Here is a 21,498-nt window from a genome sequence, read left to right on the forward strand (position 1 = left end):
TGAGGCTGAATGAATATTGGGGTGATATGGCTTCATTTGGTTCACTTATATCTCAACAAATCATATATTCAGTGCCTCCTCAGTCTTAATGTACTGTAAACGGTCTGAACAATATCTTGAGGTGTAGCGTCTTTGTCGTAAGGTTGGTGTTTTATGACTGAGACTGATGTATGATGGTGTGGATAATCAGTGTTGTTCTCTGTTCATGTCAAGTAATCTGAGTCTACTCTTTGACCTCCTCTCAGATCCTGTCCGCTCCTCTGAGCCCCAACGAGAGCTTCCTGCGCTACCTGACCCTGCCTCAGGACAACGACCTGGCCATCGACCTACGGCAGACAGCCGTGGTCATCATGGCTCACCTGGACCGCCTAGCCGCCCCTTGCAGCCCCCCACAGTGCAGCTCCCCCACATCCAGCAAGGTACCGCTCACCGCTACATCTCAACTCTCACCACGACATGCATAGCCTCTATACAGCGACTTTAGTTTCCATATACACTGAGCTGTATGCACTCGTATAAGCCCGTAGATAGAGCAATGTATAGCAGCTCTATTACAGAGCAGCTTTGGCTTTTTTATACCCTGATCCGTATGTACTGTACTGATGCTATTGATGCTCTGCTAAGTATACTAAGAACATTAGCATTTTGCTTAGTCAACAGTATAAGTAGAACCTTTTTAACCTTTTTAGCATTTTATGCAAGGAAGTATAAGTAAAAGAAGGTGATGATTTAAAGCAGTATGATATCAAGGACAAAAAACATATGAGACTGATGATGATGGTGAAATTATACTATTATTGTATGGGGTCTTTTTAATAATCGCAAGATGTTTGGTGATCCTTGTTTTAAACTGATTGTCTACTCTCCTTTTTAGCGTGTTGTTAAAATTTGAAAGCCTTTTCCAGTGCATAGTATTCACCACCCCCTCTCTTGAGCTTGCCTTGAGGAATACATCTCTGTGATCTCTCTCTGTTTGTGCAGATATGCTCTAGCAAGTCTTTGTGATTGCCAAATAGACTGTGATATACTTGTCAAAGCATAGTGCATGCATTGACCTAATGCATGTTGTCAGTGGCTTTACTAACATCACTCTCTCTGTCTCTGTCGGCCCTGTTGGAGGACCATGGAAACATTCAGGTATTTTTCTTCACTTGATTTTATCTTCTTGTGCTTCAGCCAATCTGTGACAGACAAGACAGCAGTAGAGCTCTCATTGTAGCGCAGATTCCAGCTCCATACCATTAAGAGCCAGCCTCCCTCCCTCTATCTCTTCCTCCCTCCCTCCCTCTGTCTGTTTCTCCCTCTCTCCCTCCCTCCTTCCCTCCACCTCTCCCTCCCTCCCTCTGTCCCTCCCTCCCTCTCTCCCTGTGGACTGCCCGGGGGGAGAGATGCTGTGTTAACAGTGGGGGTGGCCTCATTGCTCAGAATCAGAATCCCAAACACAGACTCCGGCTTCAGATTCGCTCCTAGTTTAGCAGCGCTCTCTTCCCCACTAAAGGAGAAACTCTTGACTTGTAGGAGCGCAGGGACTTGTAACTGAGATGACATTTCCTAAATCTGACTTTACAACAGTATCTTGTTAAGCTCTCTTTGGGTACAGCAAGCAGAATACTGTAAAATATACATGAGTGCGCCCACAGTTCCCAAACATTATTATTATTAACCACTTACTACCTACTTTGTGATGGTTTCTAAAATGCCTGTCTGTGTTTTTCTATATTTTGCTATTGTGGATACACATTTTGGCACATTTGACTTTGCCAGTCCATCTCAATAATGGGCTATACCTTGGGACTTTTATTGTGATAGTTTTGTAGGACATATTTGATGGAGTGCGTTACGTAAGACAGCAGTGGCCTGTGCTGACCTCCCCTGAAAGCTTTTGATAACTGCTCCCACTGGGGAGTCTGGCCCATAAAGAATTCATTCTTCTTAGCCAGCCAGCCAGCCATTCAAGCCGCTCTCTCCACTTTATAAATGGCCAGTGAATACCCCCAAGCTATGATGTTACAGGAACCAGGCTTGAAATAACAGGGGATATCAAAGGGGCTTGTCTCCGAGATTTTTCTCATATCTCAGGAGGAGGACTATGCTATTCAGTCAGAGTGCATTTCACGTCTTGTCCTTGCTTGTTGTTGACTAAATGTTCCAAATATAATATTCAGTGTAGGTTTCATGTCTTGTCCTTGCTTGTCGACGAAATGTCCTAACTAGACCCCATACCCCCCTTAGCATTGAATGTTCTGTCTCAGACAGCATTAAACAAATATAACCACTCTCATCAATCTGTGTAATGTATGTGAAGATGTTAAAATAATGTCTAAAAACAATTTCATTGCTATGACATTTCACATGTATTTGTATAGTCATTATTACATAGTGATGATGTATTGATTTATTGGACATCTACTGTCGTGATCTGATGAGTGTTCTACCATGATGTGTGTGTCTCTGTAGGGCACCCTTCAGGAGGTGATCGGCTGGGGCCTGCTGGGCTGGAAGCCCTATGCCAATGTGAACGGCCCCATCCAGTGCAAGGCCCTGTCCAACCTGGGGGTGAGCCAGATCGTCTGCTCCGAGAAGGGCTTCCTCATTCTGGCCAGCACCGGGGCTGTCTACACCCAGAACTACAAGAGCACCACCCTGGTAAGTAAACTGTGTAGGAGGGTGATCCTCCAGGCTCTATCGGCAACGTGTATGTTTTCATCATTGTATCCACCTAGGTAGTTAATATTGCCCCCCTTTTCTTTACAAAGACATTCATGTTTCCTGTTATGCAGTGTGGACTACTCTAGCCTACTATTAGGAATAATTCTGTTTGATTGTGTGGTATTGGATACTAAGTGCATTGCGTTTATCCCAAAGGCTCCCATCCTAGTTCACGCCTTGTCATCGCGGAAGATCGTGAAGCTGGCTGGTCACCCAGACGGCCTACACTACCTGGCCCTGTCGGCCAACGGCGAGGTCTTCTCTTGGGGCTGTGGAGACGGAGGGCGTCTGGGCCACGGAGACAACACGTACGAACTGCTCACTTAGCCTCATTTCATGCCCAGTAGGCATTTTTGTGCAGTAGGGTGAATTGATGTCAAATCACTGTCTTTTCATGACCATCTATCCATTGTTGTCCCTCATAATGGATGCAGTCGGGTGCATAATCCATCTTGTAGTCAAGATGGCGTGCGTAATCGACTCTGCCAACATGACATCACGATCACTTAAGTTGTTTATTACCTATATAAATCAAATTTGCTGTCATAGTTGACATTAAATGCCATAGTCGGGTTGCTGGTATGGTACATGAGTTCGGTTTCTGTAATGTCTCACCTGGTGCTGCAGGTACTTGGAGGAGCCCTCCATGATTGCAGCGTTCGCAGGCAAGCCTGCAGGGAAGCATGTGGTGCACATTGCCTGTGGAAGCACTTACAGCGCCGCCATTACAGCTGATGGAGAGCTGTACACGTGGGGCCGTGGCAACTATGGACGTTTGGGCCACGGTGAGTAACACACGCACACACACACACGCACACACGCACACACAAATGCATTTAAGTACCGATATAGATTATAGATACACACATCATAGGATCCATGCTAAATAAATTATTTGTCTGCTCGAAACGAATGTTGCTAGTCCTCCTGCAGGTTGTGTTTCAGTTGAGCGCTAGCACACCTGATACCTATAATCCATCACACCGAGATCGAGTTAGCGTGAGAAACCAGTGGAGGCATGCTTCCCGCTCAGTTCCCAAAGTGAATTAAGAACCCTGCAGCCTTGCTCTAGAAACATGAGATTGAGTTTCTCTGCTGAGCAGGACCTTGTTCTTCTTAGCGCTCTTGATTTCGCTGAATCCAACAAAAACTGTAATGCATTATAACTAACAATAAAGGACTTGCCAGACGCAATGAGAATGCGGATTTCAGAGACTGCGATTGGGACCGTCTGCATTGAGGTATTCATTTGAGGTATTGAGTTTCTGACCGTTCTGATCCATCTGTCCGCAGGCTCCAGTGAAGACCAGACCACTCCCATGCTGGTGACCGCACTCAAGGGCCTGAAGGTGCTAGATGTGGCCTGTGGCAGCGGAGACGCACAAACACTCTGTGTGACGGAGAACGGTAAACAAACACCACCATCACCCCTCACACACGAGAGAACCCTTACGCTATAAATATGGGGGTGAGGCTGTAGGCCATGTGGCTATTTTGAAAGTCCTGGAGGAGTTCTAGAAAACGAGTTTTGACGATGTAAACGAATATTAAATTGTAGAAGACATGAAAGATTTTCATTGAAATGTTATGTTTGTTACCCTACTTTTTTGGTAATTGAGTAGATGCAATGTTGAAGTTAATTGATGAAGTTGTGTAAAACCAGGTAAAAGTTTTTGAATATCTCTGGTCTGACTCCTCTTCCTGGTTGTGTGACCCCAGGCCAGGTGTGGTCATGGGGGGATGGGGACTACGGGAAGCTGGGCCGTGGCGGGAGCGACGGCTGCAAGACGCCCAAGCTGGTGGAGAAGCTACAGGACCTGGACATCGTGAAGGTGTGCTGCGGCAGCCAGTTCTCTGTGGCCCTCACCAAAGACGGCCAGGTGTACACCTGGGGCAAGGGAGACAACCAGAGGCTGGGCCACGGCACTGACGAGCATGTCCGCTACCCAAAACTGCTGGACAGTCTACAGGGTCAGCTTACAAGTCCTACAACTTTTGCTCTGAATTGCTTGTCCATATATTATTGCATCTATGCTTGGACAGTGTGTTAGGGTACACATTTTGATGATTTTCATTAGTTCACATTAACGCACATTGACATTAAGAGAAATGATAAATGTCAGTGTATAGTGTTGGTTAGTTGGAACTGTTGATTGCTGGTATCATTTCAATCTCCTGCTTTGAATCAAGCAGGTGCACTTTTCTGCCAGATAGTAACCTTCCTCCCCCGTGCTGGTGTGTTTCAGGTAAAAAGGTGGTGGACATCGCGGTGGGCTCCACCCACTGCCTGGCACTGACAGAAGATGGTGAGGTGCACAGCTGGGGCAGCAATGACAAACTGCAGCACTTTGACACGCTCTTCTCCAACAAGAAGCAGCCCAAGGCCCTGCCCGGCCTCAACTCCAAACACATCGTGTGCATCGCCTGCGGGCCTGGACAGGTACGCCTCACCTGGCCCACTCACCTGGCCTCACCTGGTTTGCACGTTTCTCGATGTTGCAGTGTATTTTGTAGACAAACATTGACATGGTTAGAAGTCATTCGCACCAGTGTGCCTAAATATTTTTTTGCACTTGCACGCCATCATTTTTACTCACATGTGCGAGTGAAATGGGCGCACTGTAGAGCCCTGTTTTAGTTACAGCGCAGGATACCGGTATTCAAATTTGCACAGGAGAGGTATTAAATCCATTGTGCTGTAGGTAGGGGATTTCCCACAGTGCCCAAACCACCAAGCCTATTTAACATGAGGCAGGATACAACCACAATGCACAGTTGGCTGGTGGCATTTGCAAATGTGTCGCATGTTGTACCCAGGATCCGTAACGGCCCTCCGTCACGGTACCACATGTTCTACTAGTAGCCTGAATGCAACAGAAAGCACCAAAAACAAAATCACCAACAAAGCAACCTTTGTGCGCAAAAAAAATCTGCTTTACCTACAGAGCAGCCTTCGTCAGCATTTCCTTGGGGGTATCAAGCAGGGTTCTTCCTTCAACAGTGTTTTGTTGACTTAGGAAAATGGAAAACTGGAATGGGTGTTTGGGCTCTGGGTGATTTTTTGAATCATTCATCTAATGATTGAATAATCCTCTAATTTTCATTGAACGCTTTTTCGTATATGGCACAATGCCTTCAATGTCATTAAAATAGTTCAAATTAAATATGTACACTCAAGTAAATTCATGAAAATTGAAATTGTTGATTTGTTTAGAACCATAACATGAGGAGAAGTACTGTAATAATGATTATATTCTCTTTGTGTGTGTGTTCAGAGCTTTGCGTGGTCGTCATGTTCGGAGTGGTCCGTGGGTCTGCGTGTGCCCTTCGTGGTGGACGTGTGCCCCATGACCTTTGAGCAGCTGGACCTGCTGCTGCGTCAGGTGAGCGAGGGCATGGACGGCAGCTCCGACTGGCCCCCGCCTCAGGAGAAGGAGTGCATGGTGGTGGCCACTCTCAACCTGCTACGCCTACAGGTGAGGAACACACACACACACACACACACACACAAAATTGCGCTACCGACAACATGACCGACCGACACATGAATCACACATCACACACACAAACACCGTATTGCCACACTAGAAAATGCTCTGGAAATATTAGAGATGGGATCATTTCCTTTGAATCGCACAACGATGGCTTCTGGTGCTATATTTAGACTGCATGCATTCCTCGCAAATACCAGACAGAGGTTGACTTTCCATGGCAGTACTGGCATATTTATTTTGGCGCTAAAGATGGGGAATATGAACGTTCTACTGCATACCACTGCCTGGAAGATTTCAACTCTTGTGTTTGTGGTGATGCCAAATGAATCTTAAAGTGTTTGTTCTCTGTCTCCCTCTCTTTTCTCCTCCTCTTCCTCTCTCTTCACTCTTCCCTTGCATTCTTCCACTCACTCTCTCTACCCATTCTTTGTTCTTCCTCTCTTTCCTCCTCTCACTCCCTCCTTCCTCGCACCTTCTCTGTCTTCCTCCCTGTCTCTCTCTTCCTCTCCCTCTCTCTGTCTTCCTCCCTGTCTCTCTCTCTCTCTCTCTCTCTCTCTCTCTCTCTCTCTCTCTCTCTCTCTCTCTCTCTCTCTCTCTCTCTCTCTCTCTCTCTCTCTCTCTCTCTCTCTCTCTCTCTCTCTCTCTCTCTCTCCCCCCCTTCGCTTTTCTCTCCCCTCTCTGCGTGCCTCTCCAGCTCCATGCGGCCATCAGTAACCAGGTGGACCCTGAGGAGCTGGGTCTAGGTCTGGGCAGCGGGCTGCTCAACAACCTCAAGCAGGCGGTGGTGACGCTGGCCAGCAACGCCGGCGTGCTCAACTCGGTGCAGGCGGCCGCGCAGGCCGTGCTGCAGAGCGGCTGGTCAGTGCTGCTGCCCACCGCCGAGGAGCGGGCCCGTGCGCTGTCCTCACTGCTGCCCAGTGCAGGTCAGTATTAGCACCAACACCAGCAGCACAATTGGAACCTGCATGCACAGCTTTGATTTTACACACTGATACATTCCTTATGCCCTTCATAAATGATAAATGAGGACACTAGTGCACAGGAGTAGCAAGGAATACAAGTTGATTGTGTGTGTGTGTGTGTGTGTGTGTGTCCAGTGTCTGGGAATGAGATGAGTGTGAGTCCCGGCCGGCGGTTCATGATCGACCTGCTGGTCAGCAGCCTGATGGCGGACGGGGGTCTGGAGTCTGCACTCAACGCGGCCATCACCGCTGAGATCCAGGTCAGTGGGACTTGCACACCCACACCCACACCTACAGCCTCCTCAGTCACAAGCCTCTGACAGTAGACAGAATTTGATGTACAACATGGCTAGTGTGTCCATCAGAACCACATTCACTTCCTGGTGAAGTTCTCTTATTCCTCTTCAGGAAGATTTAGTCGTCTTTTAGGCTTTTCTTATATTCCTCGTCCTGTGTCCCAGAACCGTAATTTCACCATCATGCTGAAATGCATGCATATATGTATTTGTATACAAAGACTGCTTCCAAGTTCAAGCGTACAGTAGGATGTTGCCGTTGTCTTGAGCACTTTCTTCACCCTGTGAGTTGACTTGCTTCTCTATTGGTCATCTCTCTCTCCTCAGGACATTGAGGCGAAGAAGGAGGCGCAGAAGGAGAAGGAGATTGACGAGCAGGAAGCCAACGCCTCCACTATGCACCGCTGCCGCACCACCCTGGACAAGGACCTCATCAACACGGGCATCTACGAGTCGGCCAGCAAGCAGAGCCTGCCCCTGGTGCAGCTGGTCCAGCAATTACTCAGGTGGCTAAATTTAGCCCCCATGGGGTGGGAGGGGAGGTGATCTGCCCCAAGTGGGGATAGAGAGGGCATTATTTCAGGACCGGTGACAACCTGTCCCAGATTTCTTGGGAGTAGGATTCGGAAGAGGGTTTACATTTCCTGATTAGAAGCACTTTGAGTTGAACTATATATATATATATATATATATATATATATATATATATATATATATATATATATATATGATGCAAATAAATGGTATATAAAAAAAAGAAATTACTCCTAGTGAGACTATATTGATTCTACACTCAAGATTATCTGACCGTACAGAAACATACTAGCTGACTTGTTGTATCACTCACATCTGCAAGTTCTGCAAGTTATTCTGAAATAGTTTTTTTTCTTTTCCCATAAAAGAAGCACTGTCCTTGAGTCTGGAGTTCTCAGGCGCTGTGCCGAGATTCAGACGTGGGCTGGACCATTTAAGATTTGAAAATAGACAATTATACATCACAGTTTTGAACAGAAATCCCCATTGATTTTAAGCCCTGTGCATGGCTCTAAGTTCTGAGCCCACTTGGCTCATTTCTGTGTGTGTGTGTGTGTGTGTGTGTGTGTTGCAGGAACATTGCCTCGCAGACCATAGCGCGGCTGAAGGAGGTGGCGCGGCGCATCTCGAACTGCCAGGACACGGAGCACGTGAGCAAGGAGCGGTCAGCCTCCCTGGACCTGCTGCTGCGCTTCCAGAGGCTGCTTGTCTGCAAGCTCTACGTGGGCGTCAGCGGCAGCACGGGCGTGGGTGGATACAGTGAGTGTCCGGTGGTCTGCACACGCACGCATCACTTCCCCAGAGCCTCAGCGCAGGCCTGACTGTGCATATGCTGCCTAGTGCTGACCAAGGCCTAGCTTCTCCGCGCATTCTGGTCACTACACCTGTTCTCTTACAGTCAGAAAGAGTGAATGACGTGAGGGCTATATGAAAGATGTTGTTCAGCACTTTCTTTTTAAGATTATATTTCAAAGTTTTTAATAAGGACGTTATAATCCTCACAAACTACCCTTGTGTACCCTTAAGACTGCTGTTGCTGTATGTGTAGAGTTAGAAGGCAAATTTGAAAGTGAAAGCAATTTGCCTCCCTACCTATTAGCTACACTGGAGACCTTTTGGTCAAAACTGCCGAGTGACACATGCTCTCTCTCTCTCTCTCTCTCTCGCTCTCCCTCAGCCTTGACCGACTCTGAGATCTTGGGTGTGGGTTCTCTGCTGAAGAAGTACATCGCCCTGCTCTGCACTCACATCGGGGACATCCTACCCGTGGCCACCAGCATCGCTTTCAACAGCCACCGCCACTTCGCCGAGGTGTCCCACGTCATCGAGGGAGACCTCACAGGTAATGCATGGATGCCGACAAACGACGACACATACTTCATGTGCGCACTTCCTTCACATATGATATGTAGATGGTTATATTTCCTTACATTTATACAAAGTTAATCACAAATGCACAGGCACTGCACACTATATGTTGTGTATACAAAGATACCCATAAGCACAAGCGCCGGATGTTGTAGTTGTCTTGCATCACTTTCTGGTGTGCCTGTGAACCCCTGCACTGGTGTTTGTGTTGCTCTTGGAGTCCTGCTGTTTGGGATTGACTGCAATACTTCCTCCCGTCCTGCAGGGGTGCTTCTGCCAGAACTGGTGGTGTCCATCGTGCTGTTGCTGACGCGTGATGCGGGGCTCATGCAGGAGACGGGCTCCATCCCGCTGCTTGCCGGCCTGCTGGAGCACCTGGACCGATTCAACCACCTGGCGCCCGGACACCAAAGGGACGACAACGAGGACCTGGCCTGGCCGGGACTCATGGGTACGCTGGAAGGGGGCGGTCAAGGGGTCGCTGGGGTGGACATCAAGAGCGAAGGAGATGGTGATACAAGTGAGGAGATAGAAAAGAGATAGAGGTAGAGAGGATAAAAAAATGAGAGCGAGGAACACATCCTGTTATTAGCTAGCCTGCAGACTCTCTTTTCATCTTCTCAATTCCCCAGTGGATATGCTCACATGACAGGAAAAGCTCATGGGCTTACTTTAAGAGTTGTATTCATCTCTCAGATTGAACTCGGATGAAGTACTGGTATTTAGCTACAGGTAGAGTTTGACAGTCATTTGAACATGACTTTGTCATTCACTTTAGTTTTGGATTGTTATTCAGGTTTTATGAAGATAATGAATGATCAGAGTTTATTTATGTTTTTCGGTTCAGGGTCTTTCTTCAATGGGGCGAGTTCCAGGAACAATGAGGAGGTGTCCCTCATCCGCAAGGCGGACCTAGAGAACCACAACAAAGACGGAGGCTTCTGGACCGTTATCGAGGGCAAGGTGTACGACATCAAGGACTTCCAGGCCCAGTCTCTAACTGGCAACAGCATCCTCGGTAGGCTTTTCAGGAAGTCCTGAAAGTATCAGGTTTAAACTCTGAAAATAGTCTCTCCGCAGCCCTGAGAGGAAATCTGAGCTTCATTTAATGGAAAGCATTCATCACTGCTGTTCCCCTCAGAATGTGTGCTCAATGATTAGTCACTCTTCAGGATCCATTTTGAAAGGCCTGTCTTCTCTCCACAGCCCAGTTTGCAGGTGAAGACCCAGTTGTGGCTCTAGAGGCGGCCCTGCAGTTTGAGGACACCAGGGAGTCCATGCAGGCTTTCTGCGTTGGCCAGTACATGGAGGTGTGTGTGTGTCTTTGATCATGTCAGGCTGTCTTCCACCTGACTGTTCTCAAAGACTATTTTTACCCTAATGGTACATCTTTACTCATTATGCACGAACCCTCCTGGAATTATTGGTTTCAATGTGATATAAATGGACAAACAATTTAATTTGTTTTCCCCTCAGGATGCCAGACCTAATTGTAAAACAACTGATTGTCCCAAATATAAGTCCTTGAGAGAGTTTAGGGAAGAGTTTTGATGGACTGATACATACTCATTCTCTCCATTGTAGTAGATATAAAAAAGCCAATGGTCGACAGTGAAGACCAAAAAAAAAAAAAAAAAAAAAAAAAAAAAAGAAAAGATTTGTCATTGACTATACTTAACTTTGGCTTTAACCACAAGTAGATCCCCAGGCTATCAATGAGGTTTTCCAGAATTCTTTTCTCTCAGTGTCACTCAGCCTGCTGCAGTTGTACAGTACATTTCATGTTGTGTTTGAGGCCTCCTTAGTTCACTAACATAACTCCCCTGCCCCTTCCCCTGCTCCAGCCCAACCAGGAGACAGTGACCACGCCGGACCTGAGCAGCCTGTCCTCCCCGCTGATCGACACGGAGCGGAACCTGGGGCTGCTGCTGGGCCTGCACGCCTCCTACCTGGCCATGAGCACCTGCCTCTCCCCCATGGAGATCGAATGTGCCAGTGAGTCCAGACTCTGTCTCTTGTCTTGTCTCGTCCCTCAAACGCCCCTTAAAAGCGTTGGACTAGTACAAAGCACTCTGGGATCGTTAGATCAGGGATCATGAAACGCCTAGCTTTCCTCTGAACCTTCTTCACAGCATTAGATCAGTGCAGAGTGCCCTGTGATAGTGAGATGAAGGATGTTGTTGTATCAGGCTTCCTGGCAGCCACATCAATCCATTCTTAACTCATAACTCAGTGCCAAGCTCCAGTGACTAGCAATGAGCGTGACATTTTTGTTTGATCGTCCAACAGATTTTTGTCTTCGAGATGTCATTCATATTAATTTTGGAATGGAACGTTAGCCTGTTTGAAGGCCCTGCCTTGTATGGGGATGATTTGCATACCATATGAAGGAATTCCAGAATGAAGGAATTCAAAAATGACACAGCAACTAGCAATACGCACTGCCTTACTTGGTAAAGAATTTTAGTTTTGTGCTATGCTCTACCCCAGGGGTGGGCAAACTGCGGGCCGGATCCGGCCCGCCAAGCACTTTCATCTGGCCCGCCGAGCATTTCATTTGGTTATCAGGCTGCTCGCTATTTTTTTTTCCTGCGATAGACGAGGTTGGTTAGCTTTACTGCAAACTGCTTTTCACTCTCCTTAGAGAACGTCTACAATGTCAATGTCAAAACATCATGTTACATAGAGATAATAGGTCTACTCTTTGTTATCTCCTTTGCAGCGCGGGGTGGGTGGGGGGTGCAATTTTCAAAACCCAATGTGGCCCTTGAGCCAAAAAGTTTGCCCACCCCTGCTCTACCCTGATCGTTACTCATTTTAGATGTATATCTTAGTGCTTTTTGCTTCAAATTTCTGATTTGTGTGCGTTTGTTTTTAATCCCGTGTCATTCCAGAATGGCTCCAGTCGTCCATCTTCTCAGGTGGTCTGCAGACCAGTCAGATCCACTACAACTACAACGAGGAGAAGGACGAGGACCACTGCAGCTCCCCGGGGACCACCACGCCCGACAAGGCCAAGCTCTACTCCGGCCGCATCACGCTCAGCGACCACGCACAGCCCTTCCTCCAGGCCATCGCAGACAACAACACCCAGGACCACACTGTGAAGGTACGGGACACGGGAGAGAGTGGTGGGGGTGGAGGTGGGGAGAGAACGGACGTTTAGCGGTCAGACGATGGAACGCTAATGAAGTAGCCTTAAGGTCACTGAGATTTGGCCCAGAGTGTTGATATACGCTGCTGGCTGAGACATGGGAGAGAGGGAGGGGGCTCTAAACGACATTTAGAGGATGGAACACTGATCAAGAGCTTCATTTTTATGAATGAAGTAGCTTCAAGGTTACTTTGAAACTTGGCTCAAACTGACTGCTTTCCTTTCTCTGAGTGTCTGTTCAGAGTTCAGATCATACAACCCCATTTGAGCATTATCATGAAAGGATTTTTCTGCTGCCATTTGTCTAATAATTTGTATATACTACCAGTATATGACAAGTAGCTTAATGGCATTTTTGTCTAATTAGTGTGTGTAGCGTGATGGTGGTGCTAGAAGTTGTGCTTGCTGTTGCAGGACTTCCTGTGCCAAATTGAGCGCTGCTGTAAGCAGTGCCACCTCATCACCCCCATCATCTTTCCCCCGGAGCACCCTGTCGAGGAGGTGGGACGCCTGCTGCTCTGCTGCCTGCTCAAGCATCACGACCTCGGTAAAGACACACACACACACACACACACACACACACACACACACACACACACACACACACAAACTCTTATCAACTACCAGAAAAAAACAGCAAGCCTTATGTTTCCTTTGGAAGCAAAAAGCAAGTTTTTAACATTTAGAAAGTGATAAATGAGTTAAGGAGTGATCATTTAGTGATCTATATAAGTGATTTGTTTCCTCCTGCAGGTCACGTCGCGCTCTCTCTTGTCAATCAATGTGCCTTGGTCGTGGATCAGGGGAAAATGAGGTCCCTTCCCCGATCAGTGATTGATGTGTGTCGGATGGTGTACCAGGCCAAGTGCTCACTGATCAAGGTAAAAAGTGTGTGTGTGTGTTTTTGTGTGTGTGTGAAGCCTCATGGGAGAACTGGAATTATTTAGAAAACCTGTCTTCATCATCCCTTAGGTGTTAAAGTATAGATGTTTTTGCATATTTATACTGAACTCTCAGATGGTCATCTTATCTAATCATAATCTTTAGAGACCAGTAGCATTCTCACTGACCATACCATGAACTGCCCCATATCTGTGGAGTGAGTTCAGCCTCCAGAAGTATTTCTAATGTCAACTTGGCCCCCCTCCGTTACTCCAACCATATGGCCCTTGCCCTGACCCTTCACCTTTGCACTTTGACCTCACTCCCTCACCCTCTCCCGTTTGTGTGACAGACGCACCAGGAGCAGGGCCGCTCCTACAAGGAGGTGTGCGCGCCGGTGATCGAGCGCCTCCGCTTCCTCTTTAACGAGCTACGACCGGCGGTCAGCAACGACCTGTCGATCATGTCCAAGCTCAAGCTTCTCGGCTCGCAGCCCCGATGGAAGAGTATCGCCCAGCGGCTTATCAGGGACCGACGGAAAAAGAGAGGTACGCACCAGGCCCCTCTAGAAGCCTGAAGAACTGTGTTTTGCATGGAGTTCCTGTTTGCTACCCATTGGTTCTCTGTGTTGAAAAAGTTCCCTTATTTATGGTTTTGGAAAAGCTTAAGCCATACGTTTCCTAAACACTTAAGCCTTTTAGAAAATATTGATGGTTTTTAAAATATACATTTTTCTTCAGTGTAATTGCACATCTGTCAAAAATCGCTCTGTAAACAAGCTATAATAAATAGCTTGTTTAAGCTTTGCTAGAATATTCAGAATTTTCTGGCAGAGTTGTTTTATTTATCGATTTGCATACTGAGAGCCAAAGGGCTTTCATGCTGTTTGATATGAGCTCTGAGACGTGTTTGTGTGTGTGTGTGTGTGTGTGTTGTGTTTGGTGCATTGCTTTCATCCCTGGCAGTGCCTAAGAAGTCGGAGTCGGCGGACATGGAGGAGGTGAAGCTAGAGATCGAGGGGACCAACGAGGAGGAGCTGTCAGTACCCATCAGCCCCACGCCCGCCACCGACAAGAAACACGCCACCGCCAAGTCCCCAAAGGTCAGACACACACACACACACACACACACACCTTCTCTCTTCCTCTATGTTTTTCTTTCTTACTGTCATTCTCTGTAACTTTCCTCTCTCTCTGTCAGTCGTCCTGTCTGTGCATTCGCCCTTGTCTTTGCTCCTCAGTGACACCCTTATTGATGGTTTATATGATTAGCCAAAGTGACTGTAGTAGTTCCAGTGTTTGCCCGTACATACAGCATATGTATACAATGCACACATGTATAATTGAAGTGTGTGCATGTGGTCCTCTGTGTTGAAATGGCATGATCACATATGCATGACATACACCTGATGTGTCATGATCACTCATATGACGCACATCTGATCTGGCTGAGGGGAGATCAGAGTCTCCATCATGTGCCCAGCACTGTTGTTTTTTTTTTTTTTTTTTTTGTCCATGTGACCCGGGCCTCTGGTCCCGTTAGGCCGTGCTGCATGTTTTATGACCGGCTCTCTGCTCGACACGTCTCCAGAGCGCTCGGAGCTTTGTCCAACTGGAGCAGGCATTAATAAAACATCGCATTTGTAAATGCCAGCGGCTACTCAACGTGTCTGGGCACAGAAAGCCCTCTTTCAGAGACGGAGTTTCAGACTGAGTGTTCTGACCCACGCTGCTCTTTAGAATAGACCGCCAGTATTCGTTCATCCACCAAACTGTCAGCCAGTATTTGTTTATCTACCAAACTGTCAGCCACAAAGTTTACACTGTGATGAGAGGGGGTTATTTAAGGCTTACAGCTAAAGTTCTAGCTGAAATGGTCTGCCTTAAACACAAGTAAAACGGTAGACTTTGTTCCCAACAAAACTGGTAGGTTAGGCTGCCAACAATGTTAAAGCTATAAGTTGATTGCCAAACAAGACTAATCTAGCTGAGCTGGATACTTTGCCTATACTATACTTTTGAATAAAAAACTATTAAGTGAGGTGAATAAATATGTAATGTAATGTAATGTAATGGCATGTCATAGCTCTCTCTCTCTCAGTTTATTGGCAGGGCATTAATTTTGCATTGTCAAAGGGAAACGTTTGAACGCGGTGTTCAAATACTGTGTGTCTGTGTTGCAGCAGGACAAGTGGCAGCCTTTGCTGAGCACGGTGGCGAGCGTGCAGAAGTACCGCTGGCTGAAGCACAGCATCCACGGCTGCCCGGCCCAGTCCAGTCTCATGGGCACCATCGTAGAGTTCTCCCTCAAGGAGGAGCCGCTGGACGTGGAGAAAATGAGGAAGTGCCTCCTCAAGCAGGTGAGACATACAAACTCATACACACACACACCTCAAATAAATGACACACTCTCTCATACACACACCCATACATGGATTAAAAGTAGTCCTAGACTAATATAATATAAAAGAAAACTTCAATTAAAAACTTAACTGAGAAAATATTACCGGTAGTCTAGGACTATGTTAAATTAATGTGCGGGCAATGGAACGATAGGTACTTCAATTCAGATATAATCCCCGTCAGACTTTGTTTGTTTGGCCATCGGTTTGGTTCAGAAATGTGTGTGTGTGTGTATGTGTGAGGTGTAACACTGGTGTTTGTCCACAGCTGGAGCGGGCGGAGGTGAGGCTGGAGGGTATTGACACCATGCTGAAGCTTGCGTCCAAGAGCTTCCTGCTGCCCTCTGTCCAGTATGCCATGCTCTGCGGCTGGCAGAGGGTCATCCCAGAAGGGACCAATATTGGGTGAGTTTGCTCAGGCCCAGGCCCACTTTATTCAAGTGCTATGTAATAAGTCACAAGTGAATAATTACAATGTAATTACATTATATAAAAGATGCAGTATTGCCACCGTGCAATATTTTAAGAGATTGCTAATAGTTGGGTTGTTGGGGAAACTGTGAAATATATGAATTTGACAGGAAGCGAATAGGGGAGAGTGCAGGGGTGGGATCCAGAAAGGACCACGGGGCGGGAATTGAACACTGGTCGCCGGTGTACGGTGCAGGTGCCCCAGCCAGTTGCGCCACAGCTGGGGCCATAAATTCATTTTCATGCACGGGAACAGTGCCTGGCATTTGTGGATACATTTACTAGAAGTAATTTAATCTAGAGATGGTTTATATCAGTAATTTCTTATGAATGAGTCATCTGTTCAGGCCTTCACAGTAGGAAAGGGAAGAAGCTGCCTGTTGAAACCTTAATCCCATGTGACAAAATTCCCACCGTCGTTGAACATGTCTGTTGTTTGATTTAGCATGTAAGAGTTGTTGTTGTAACGGTAGAAGTAGTTGTGTACTGTTGTGTAAGTGAGAACTGTTGCTGATTGTGCTGGCTTGTGTTATGCGATGCGATCGCTGCAGGGAGCCTCTATCCGACTGTCTGAAGGACGTGGACCTGATCCCTCCCTTCAACCGCATGCTGTTAGAGGTCACCTTTGGCAAGCTGTACGCCTGGGCCATTCACAACATCCGTAACATCCTACTCGAGGCCAGTGTCAAGTTTAAAGAGCTGGGTAAGTGGCTTTACAGTAGCTCCTGAATTTCACCTCCTCATTTAGGCTGCACCATAGAACACTCATCAACCTGGCATTCATCAACCTGACAATTATGAGAGCCTTGAAGCACTGAAGATGAGAATGGCTACAGACCAGTGTTCCATATCACATCACATTTTTTCATTGACATATATGCCTGCACATTGTATAAGTGACAGTGAAACAGATTGAATTGGAACTTGAAATTGAACAGGCATATATCAGGTATATCATATAACAGGTACAGAAGAGAATCGGGCATATTGATTGCACATATACAAAAGCATCACACGTATAGATGATGCACATATATAAGTGAATGACAATATCGACATCGACATTTATTGTAAAATCTCAGATCTCGGTTCTGTGCTGCGTTTCAGTTTCTAAACTGGTTCTGACCCGACAGGCGTGCAGCCGGTGCCCCTGCAGACCATCACCAACGAGAACCCGGCGGGACCAAGCCTGGGTACCATCCCGCAGGCCCGTTTCCTGCTGTCCATGCTGCACATGCTCACTCTGAAGCACGGTGCCAACAGCCTTAGCCTGCTGCTCAACTCCGGCATGCTGGCTCTCACCCAGAGCGTCCTCCGGCTCATCGGTGAGGCCGCCGCGCCAGCACACCACACCACTGGTGGACACGGCTCACAGCTATGTGCTATATAGACATGGACTGTGTTCACATACTTCTGTGCTTACAATACTCAAAGTAGGTATTGTAAGTACAGAAGTATGTGAATTTGAACACAGCCACAGTCTATATAGCACATAGTACACCACTCTGTCAACTACAGGAACTCTTGTACAGGATCCCTTGGCCCTTTAAAAGTATTTGATGACTTTCTTGTCTTAGATTAATGATCATAATATTGATTTGAACACATGAGTAGTAGTAGTAGTAGTAGTAGTAGTTGTGTGTGTGTGTGTGTGTGTGTGTGTGTGTGAAGAATAAATCCTTGTGGGCAAGTTACATTTATTTAAAATCTCTAAATCTCTACTGTTAAGTTCTCTACTTTTCCACAGACATACACACTGTTTAATTGCTGGCCGTCTCTGAGCTCATAGTGTTGAGTGTCCCATGTTGGTGTGTATCTGATGACCGTGTCTGCCACAGGCCCCAGCACGGACAGTGCGGAGGAGGAGCTATGCGCGCGGGCCCACGGGGGCTCGGCCACGGTGCTGGAGGAGTCCCGCAAGGAGGCCACACCCACTCCTCTGCCCGTGTCCGGCCCCGAGCTGGCCGCCATGATGAAGATCGGCACCAGGGTCATGAGGGGCCAAGACTGGAAGTGGGGAGACCAGGTGTGTGTGTGTGTGTGTGTGTGTGTGTGTGTGTGTGTGTGTGTGTATGTATGTGTGTAGTTGGGTGTGAAAGGAAATATTTATATGGTAACTGCAGTCAGGCTTGTGGAACATTTAAAGGTCAGATAGCATAAGTAGGAAATATTTATAGACAATATACAGAGGAAACATTTAGCTCACTCAATGTACTCTGTGTGGGTGGGTGGGTTTGTGTTTCTGTGATTGATTTGTGTTTGTGCGTGTGTTTTGTTAATTGTGTGTGTTTGTGTCCTGTGCATCAGGACGGTCCCCCTCCCGGTCTGGGTCGTGTGATCGGCGAGCTCGGCGAGGATGGCTGGATCCGGGTCCAGTGGGACACCAGCAGCACCAACTCCTACCGCATGGGCAAGGAGGGCAAGTACGACCTGAAGCTGGCCGAGCCGCCGCCCGCCACGCAGCCCACCACCGAGGACTCAGACACGGAGGACGACACCGGTCTGCATCAGCACCGCAGTAAACTCCACTCCCCTCCCCTCCAGCTCCACTCCACAGAGCAGACTCCGAGAGCAGACACCCTCAGGAGGCTTTAGCACTAGCTCAGCTGCACTTCAGAAGCAACACCACTCCTAGACCAAAACTATGCTACATTTATGAAAAGCTTTACATTGAGTTATTTAAATTGATAATGACATAATTTTAGCTTTTAAAAAAACAAATTTTCCCTCAGGATCAATTATTAGGATCAATGTAGGATTATTAGAATCTATTTAAAGCATGATTGGACTTGTGCATTCTGAAACTGAAATGTTTGGCCTCTCAGGTTCTGGAACTCTGCTTTTATTCATGAGTACCTGTAGTAATGTTACTGCGTCATACTGACCTCTGGTTGTCCTGCTCCTCTGTCAGAGGGCGACGGGGACAACGACAGCGCCCACCCGACGGCCATGCTGCTGACCAGCACGGTGAACCTGCTGAAGACGCTCGCGCTGTCGGCGGGCATCCACGCCGAGGTCATGCAGACCGAGGCCACGCGCACCCTCTGCGGCCTGCTCCGCATGCTGGTGGACAGTGGTGTCAACGACAAGACCGGTACGAGCCCGTACAAGCTAGTGCTAAGGTTTAGACATAGTGTGTGTGTGTGTCTGTGTGTGTACGGTATGTGGGGGGTCTGTCTGATAGTTTGTGCTGCAGTAGGTCTGGTAGTTGAACATGTTACAGCTCCCAGGTCAAATGGACAGATTTTGGAAATTGGTCAATGAAAGCCTTACCATCATTGTTATTAAAATTGGATTTTTATATACTAGCCACTTTCATTTAATGTTATCCATACCATTTTCAGGCTTGTTAAGCAAGGGCTGTGACAACTAAAGCCAAATCTATAAAGCAACTCTAGACAAAGTCCGTTTTCATTGCCCTATATCAATCAATACAATTAAACGGAATTGACCAGTAATAAGATTTTGGATTGCATAATTATCTGGTCAGCATGCTGACCCCATTCGCTCCCCGTGCTCCTGCAGGCTGTCCATCCCAGCGGCTGGTGTGGCGGGAGCAGCACCGTAACTGGTGCACGCTGGGCTTCATCCGCAGCATCGCCCTGACGCCCAACATGTGCTCCACCCTCAGCACCTCCGCCTGGATCGGCCTGCTCATCCGCATCGTGGAGGGACACCAGTCCTTCACCGCCGTCACCCTCCAGAGACAGGTGTGGCGCCACCTACTGGTCACACTCAAAACTAGCATCAGCCATGCATCTAGGGCCTGAAACACTGAAACATTGAGAAACAATGAGCTGTTTATTCACTGCAGAGCAGCTCATAGGCGTGGGATTACATTTGCACTGTATGCACAGACATGTTTAATGCATCCAGTTAGGGCCAGCTGGTGAAGTAGTTGATTTAGCTGGTTAATTTCATAACGTTGATGAATGGATTTCATTCATTGTTAACATCATTTCACTCTGATGATGTTTCCTTTGCTTGTGTCCTGGTTGTTAGATCCTGGCACTGAGGCTGCTGCAGGCGGTGCTGCCGTCCTGGGATAAGATGGAGCGCTCACATGACATGAAGTTCCTGGTGGAGAAGCTCTTTGGCTTCCTGGGAAGCCTGCTCAGCACCTGCTCCTCCGACCTGCCCCTCCTCAGAGGTACAGTACACTCACACCTGCTCCCTTCCAGAGATTCACGTCTATTCCTAAGAAGTTAGACAGTACACTCACATCTGCCTCCTTCACAGATAGAATGGGCTCACATCTATCCTTCCTCAGAGGTGTATTATACTCAGGTCGATCCCTGCTTGGCGGTAGAGAGCACTCACATCTGCCCCACATCAGTTGTAGATCTGACCAATAGCTACCACTCTTCAGCAGTCATGTATCCATACCTCCCACTGCTAGAGTAGCATATGTGTGTTTTAACCTTTCCTTTCCAAGTGTTTGTACACACTTCAGCTACCATACTAAGTATACTTCTATACTCATTCCATAGACTTGTAGAGCTTCCTCCTCTTTCTGCTTATCTAGGGCCCTCACAGACAGGACATATACTTCCTTGCGTGTTCATTTGTGCCTTTATTGAGTAGAGGAATATCATTTCCTCTTCTTCATTGCTTCCTGTCTGCTCTCTCTTCACCTTCTCCAGAGGGCTCACTGCGTCGCAGGAAGTCCCGCCCCCAGGCCTCTCTTACAGCCACTCACAGCAGCACGCTGGCAGAGGAGATCGTGGCAGTGCTGCGTACCTTGCACTCCCTCAGCCAATGGAACGGCCTCATCAACGAATACATCAACTCCCAGCTCAGTGGCATCGCCGACGTCATGGCAGGCAGACACCCAGAAGCAGTAAGAAGCTCAGATCACTCCTAATTGCTGTTCTGTATGTGACAGACAGACATTATCCCCTAATCTTTATGTGTCAGACACTCAAATAAGTAAGCCTCAAACTCAAATACTGTTCAGGATATAACAAAATAATGTTATTGAAGATCTTGTTGAAGAATAATCCATCCAACCAGAGTTGCAACATGATGCGTTTTGTGCAAGGAAACCTAGTTTATTTATTTATTTATTTTTTTTTTTTTTTTTTTTTTTTTTACAAATAAACATCAATTACGGTCCTTAGTCATCAGTAACAGAATTGTTCTTCCTGCCCACATCCAGACCATGCTGGAGGAGTATTTCCCGGACGAAGAGGGTCCGGTGGTCGGCAGTCTGATGGCGGTGCTGGCG

At 47.3% G+C, this 21,498-nt stretch overlaps 1 protein-coding gene across 13 annotated transcripts in view; it reads left to right on the forward strand.

Moving 5' to 3' along the window:
* Nucleotides 1–21,498, forward strand: part of herc2 (HECT and RLD domain containing E3 ubiquitin protein ligase 2) — a 70,453-nt gene that overhangs the window by 12,588 nt on the left and 36,367 nt on the right. For 5 of the 13 annotated variants that reach the window (XM_048253512.1, XM_048253521.1, XM_048253520.1 and 2 more), the window contains exons 10-43: nt 246–419; nt 1,117–1,137; nt 2,458–2,646; nt 2,866–3,017; nt 3,337–3,494; nt 4,003–4,116; nt 4,429–4,680; nt 4,956–5,149; nt 5,985–6,185; nt 6,898–7,126; nt 7,301–7,425; nt 7,789–7,967; nt 8,570–8,754; nt 9,173–9,337; nt 9,629–9,814; nt 10,211–10,381; nt 10,570–10,673; nt 11,208–11,358; nt 12,258–12,472; nt 12,932–13,064; nt 13,271–13,398; nt 13,752–13,947; nt 14,365–14,501; nt 15,582–15,758; nt 16,069–16,205; nt 16,823–16,974; nt 17,405–17,596; nt 18,110–18,297; nt 18,579–18,789; nt 19,183–19,365; nt 19,797–19,981; nt 20,274–20,421; nt 20,915–21,111; nt 21,430–21,498. The exon at nt 21,430–21,498 is cut by the window's right edge and continues 162 nt beyond it. In XM_048253512.1, coding sequence (XP_048109469.1) covers nt 246–419; nt 1,117–1,137; nt 2,458–2,646; nt 2,866–3,017; nt 3,337–3,494; nt 4,003–4,116; nt 4,429–4,680; nt 4,956–5,149; nt 5,985–6,185; nt 6,898–7,126; nt 7,301–7,425; nt 7,789–7,967; nt 8,570–8,754; nt 9,173–9,337; nt 9,629–9,814; nt 10,211–10,381; nt 10,570–10,673; nt 11,208–11,358; nt 12,258–12,472; nt 12,932–13,064; nt 13,271–13,398; nt 13,752–13,947; nt 14,365–14,501; nt 15,582–15,758; nt 16,069–16,205; nt 16,823–16,974; nt 17,405–17,596; nt 18,110–18,297; nt 18,579–18,789; nt 19,183–19,365; nt 19,797–19,981; nt 20,274–20,421; nt 20,915–21,111; nt 21,430–21,498 — 5,598 coding nt within the window. The remainder of the gene's footprint in view (nt 1–245; nt 420–1,116; nt 1,138–2,457; nt 2,647–2,865; nt 3,018–3,336; nt 3,495–4,002; nt 4,117–4,428; nt 4,681–4,955; nt 5,150–5,984; nt 6,186–6,897; nt 7,127–7,300; nt 7,426–7,788; nt 7,968–8,569; nt 8,755–9,172; nt 9,338–9,628; nt 9,815–10,210; nt 10,382–10,569; nt 10,674–11,207; nt 11,359–12,257; nt 12,473–12,931; nt 13,065–13,270; nt 13,399–13,751; nt 13,948–14,364; nt 14,502–15,581; nt 15,759–16,068; nt 16,206–16,822; nt 16,975–17,404; nt 17,597–18,109; nt 18,298–18,578; nt 18,790–19,182; nt 19,366–19,796; nt 19,982–20,273; nt 20,422–20,914; nt 21,112–21,429) is intronic. The other 8 variants (XM_048253516.1, XM_048253523.1, XM_048253515.1 and 5 more) reach the window with 7 other exon arrangements.

The sequence above is a fragment of the Alosa alosa genome, chromosome 9, assembly GCF_017589495.1.
Source record: "Alosa alosa isolate M-15738 ecotype Scorff River chromosome 9, AALO_Geno_1.1, whole genome shotgun sequence".
NCBI classification, from domain to species: domain Eukaryota; kingdom Metazoa; phylum Chordata; class Actinopteri; order Clupeiformes; family Clupeidae; genus Alosa; species Alosa alosa.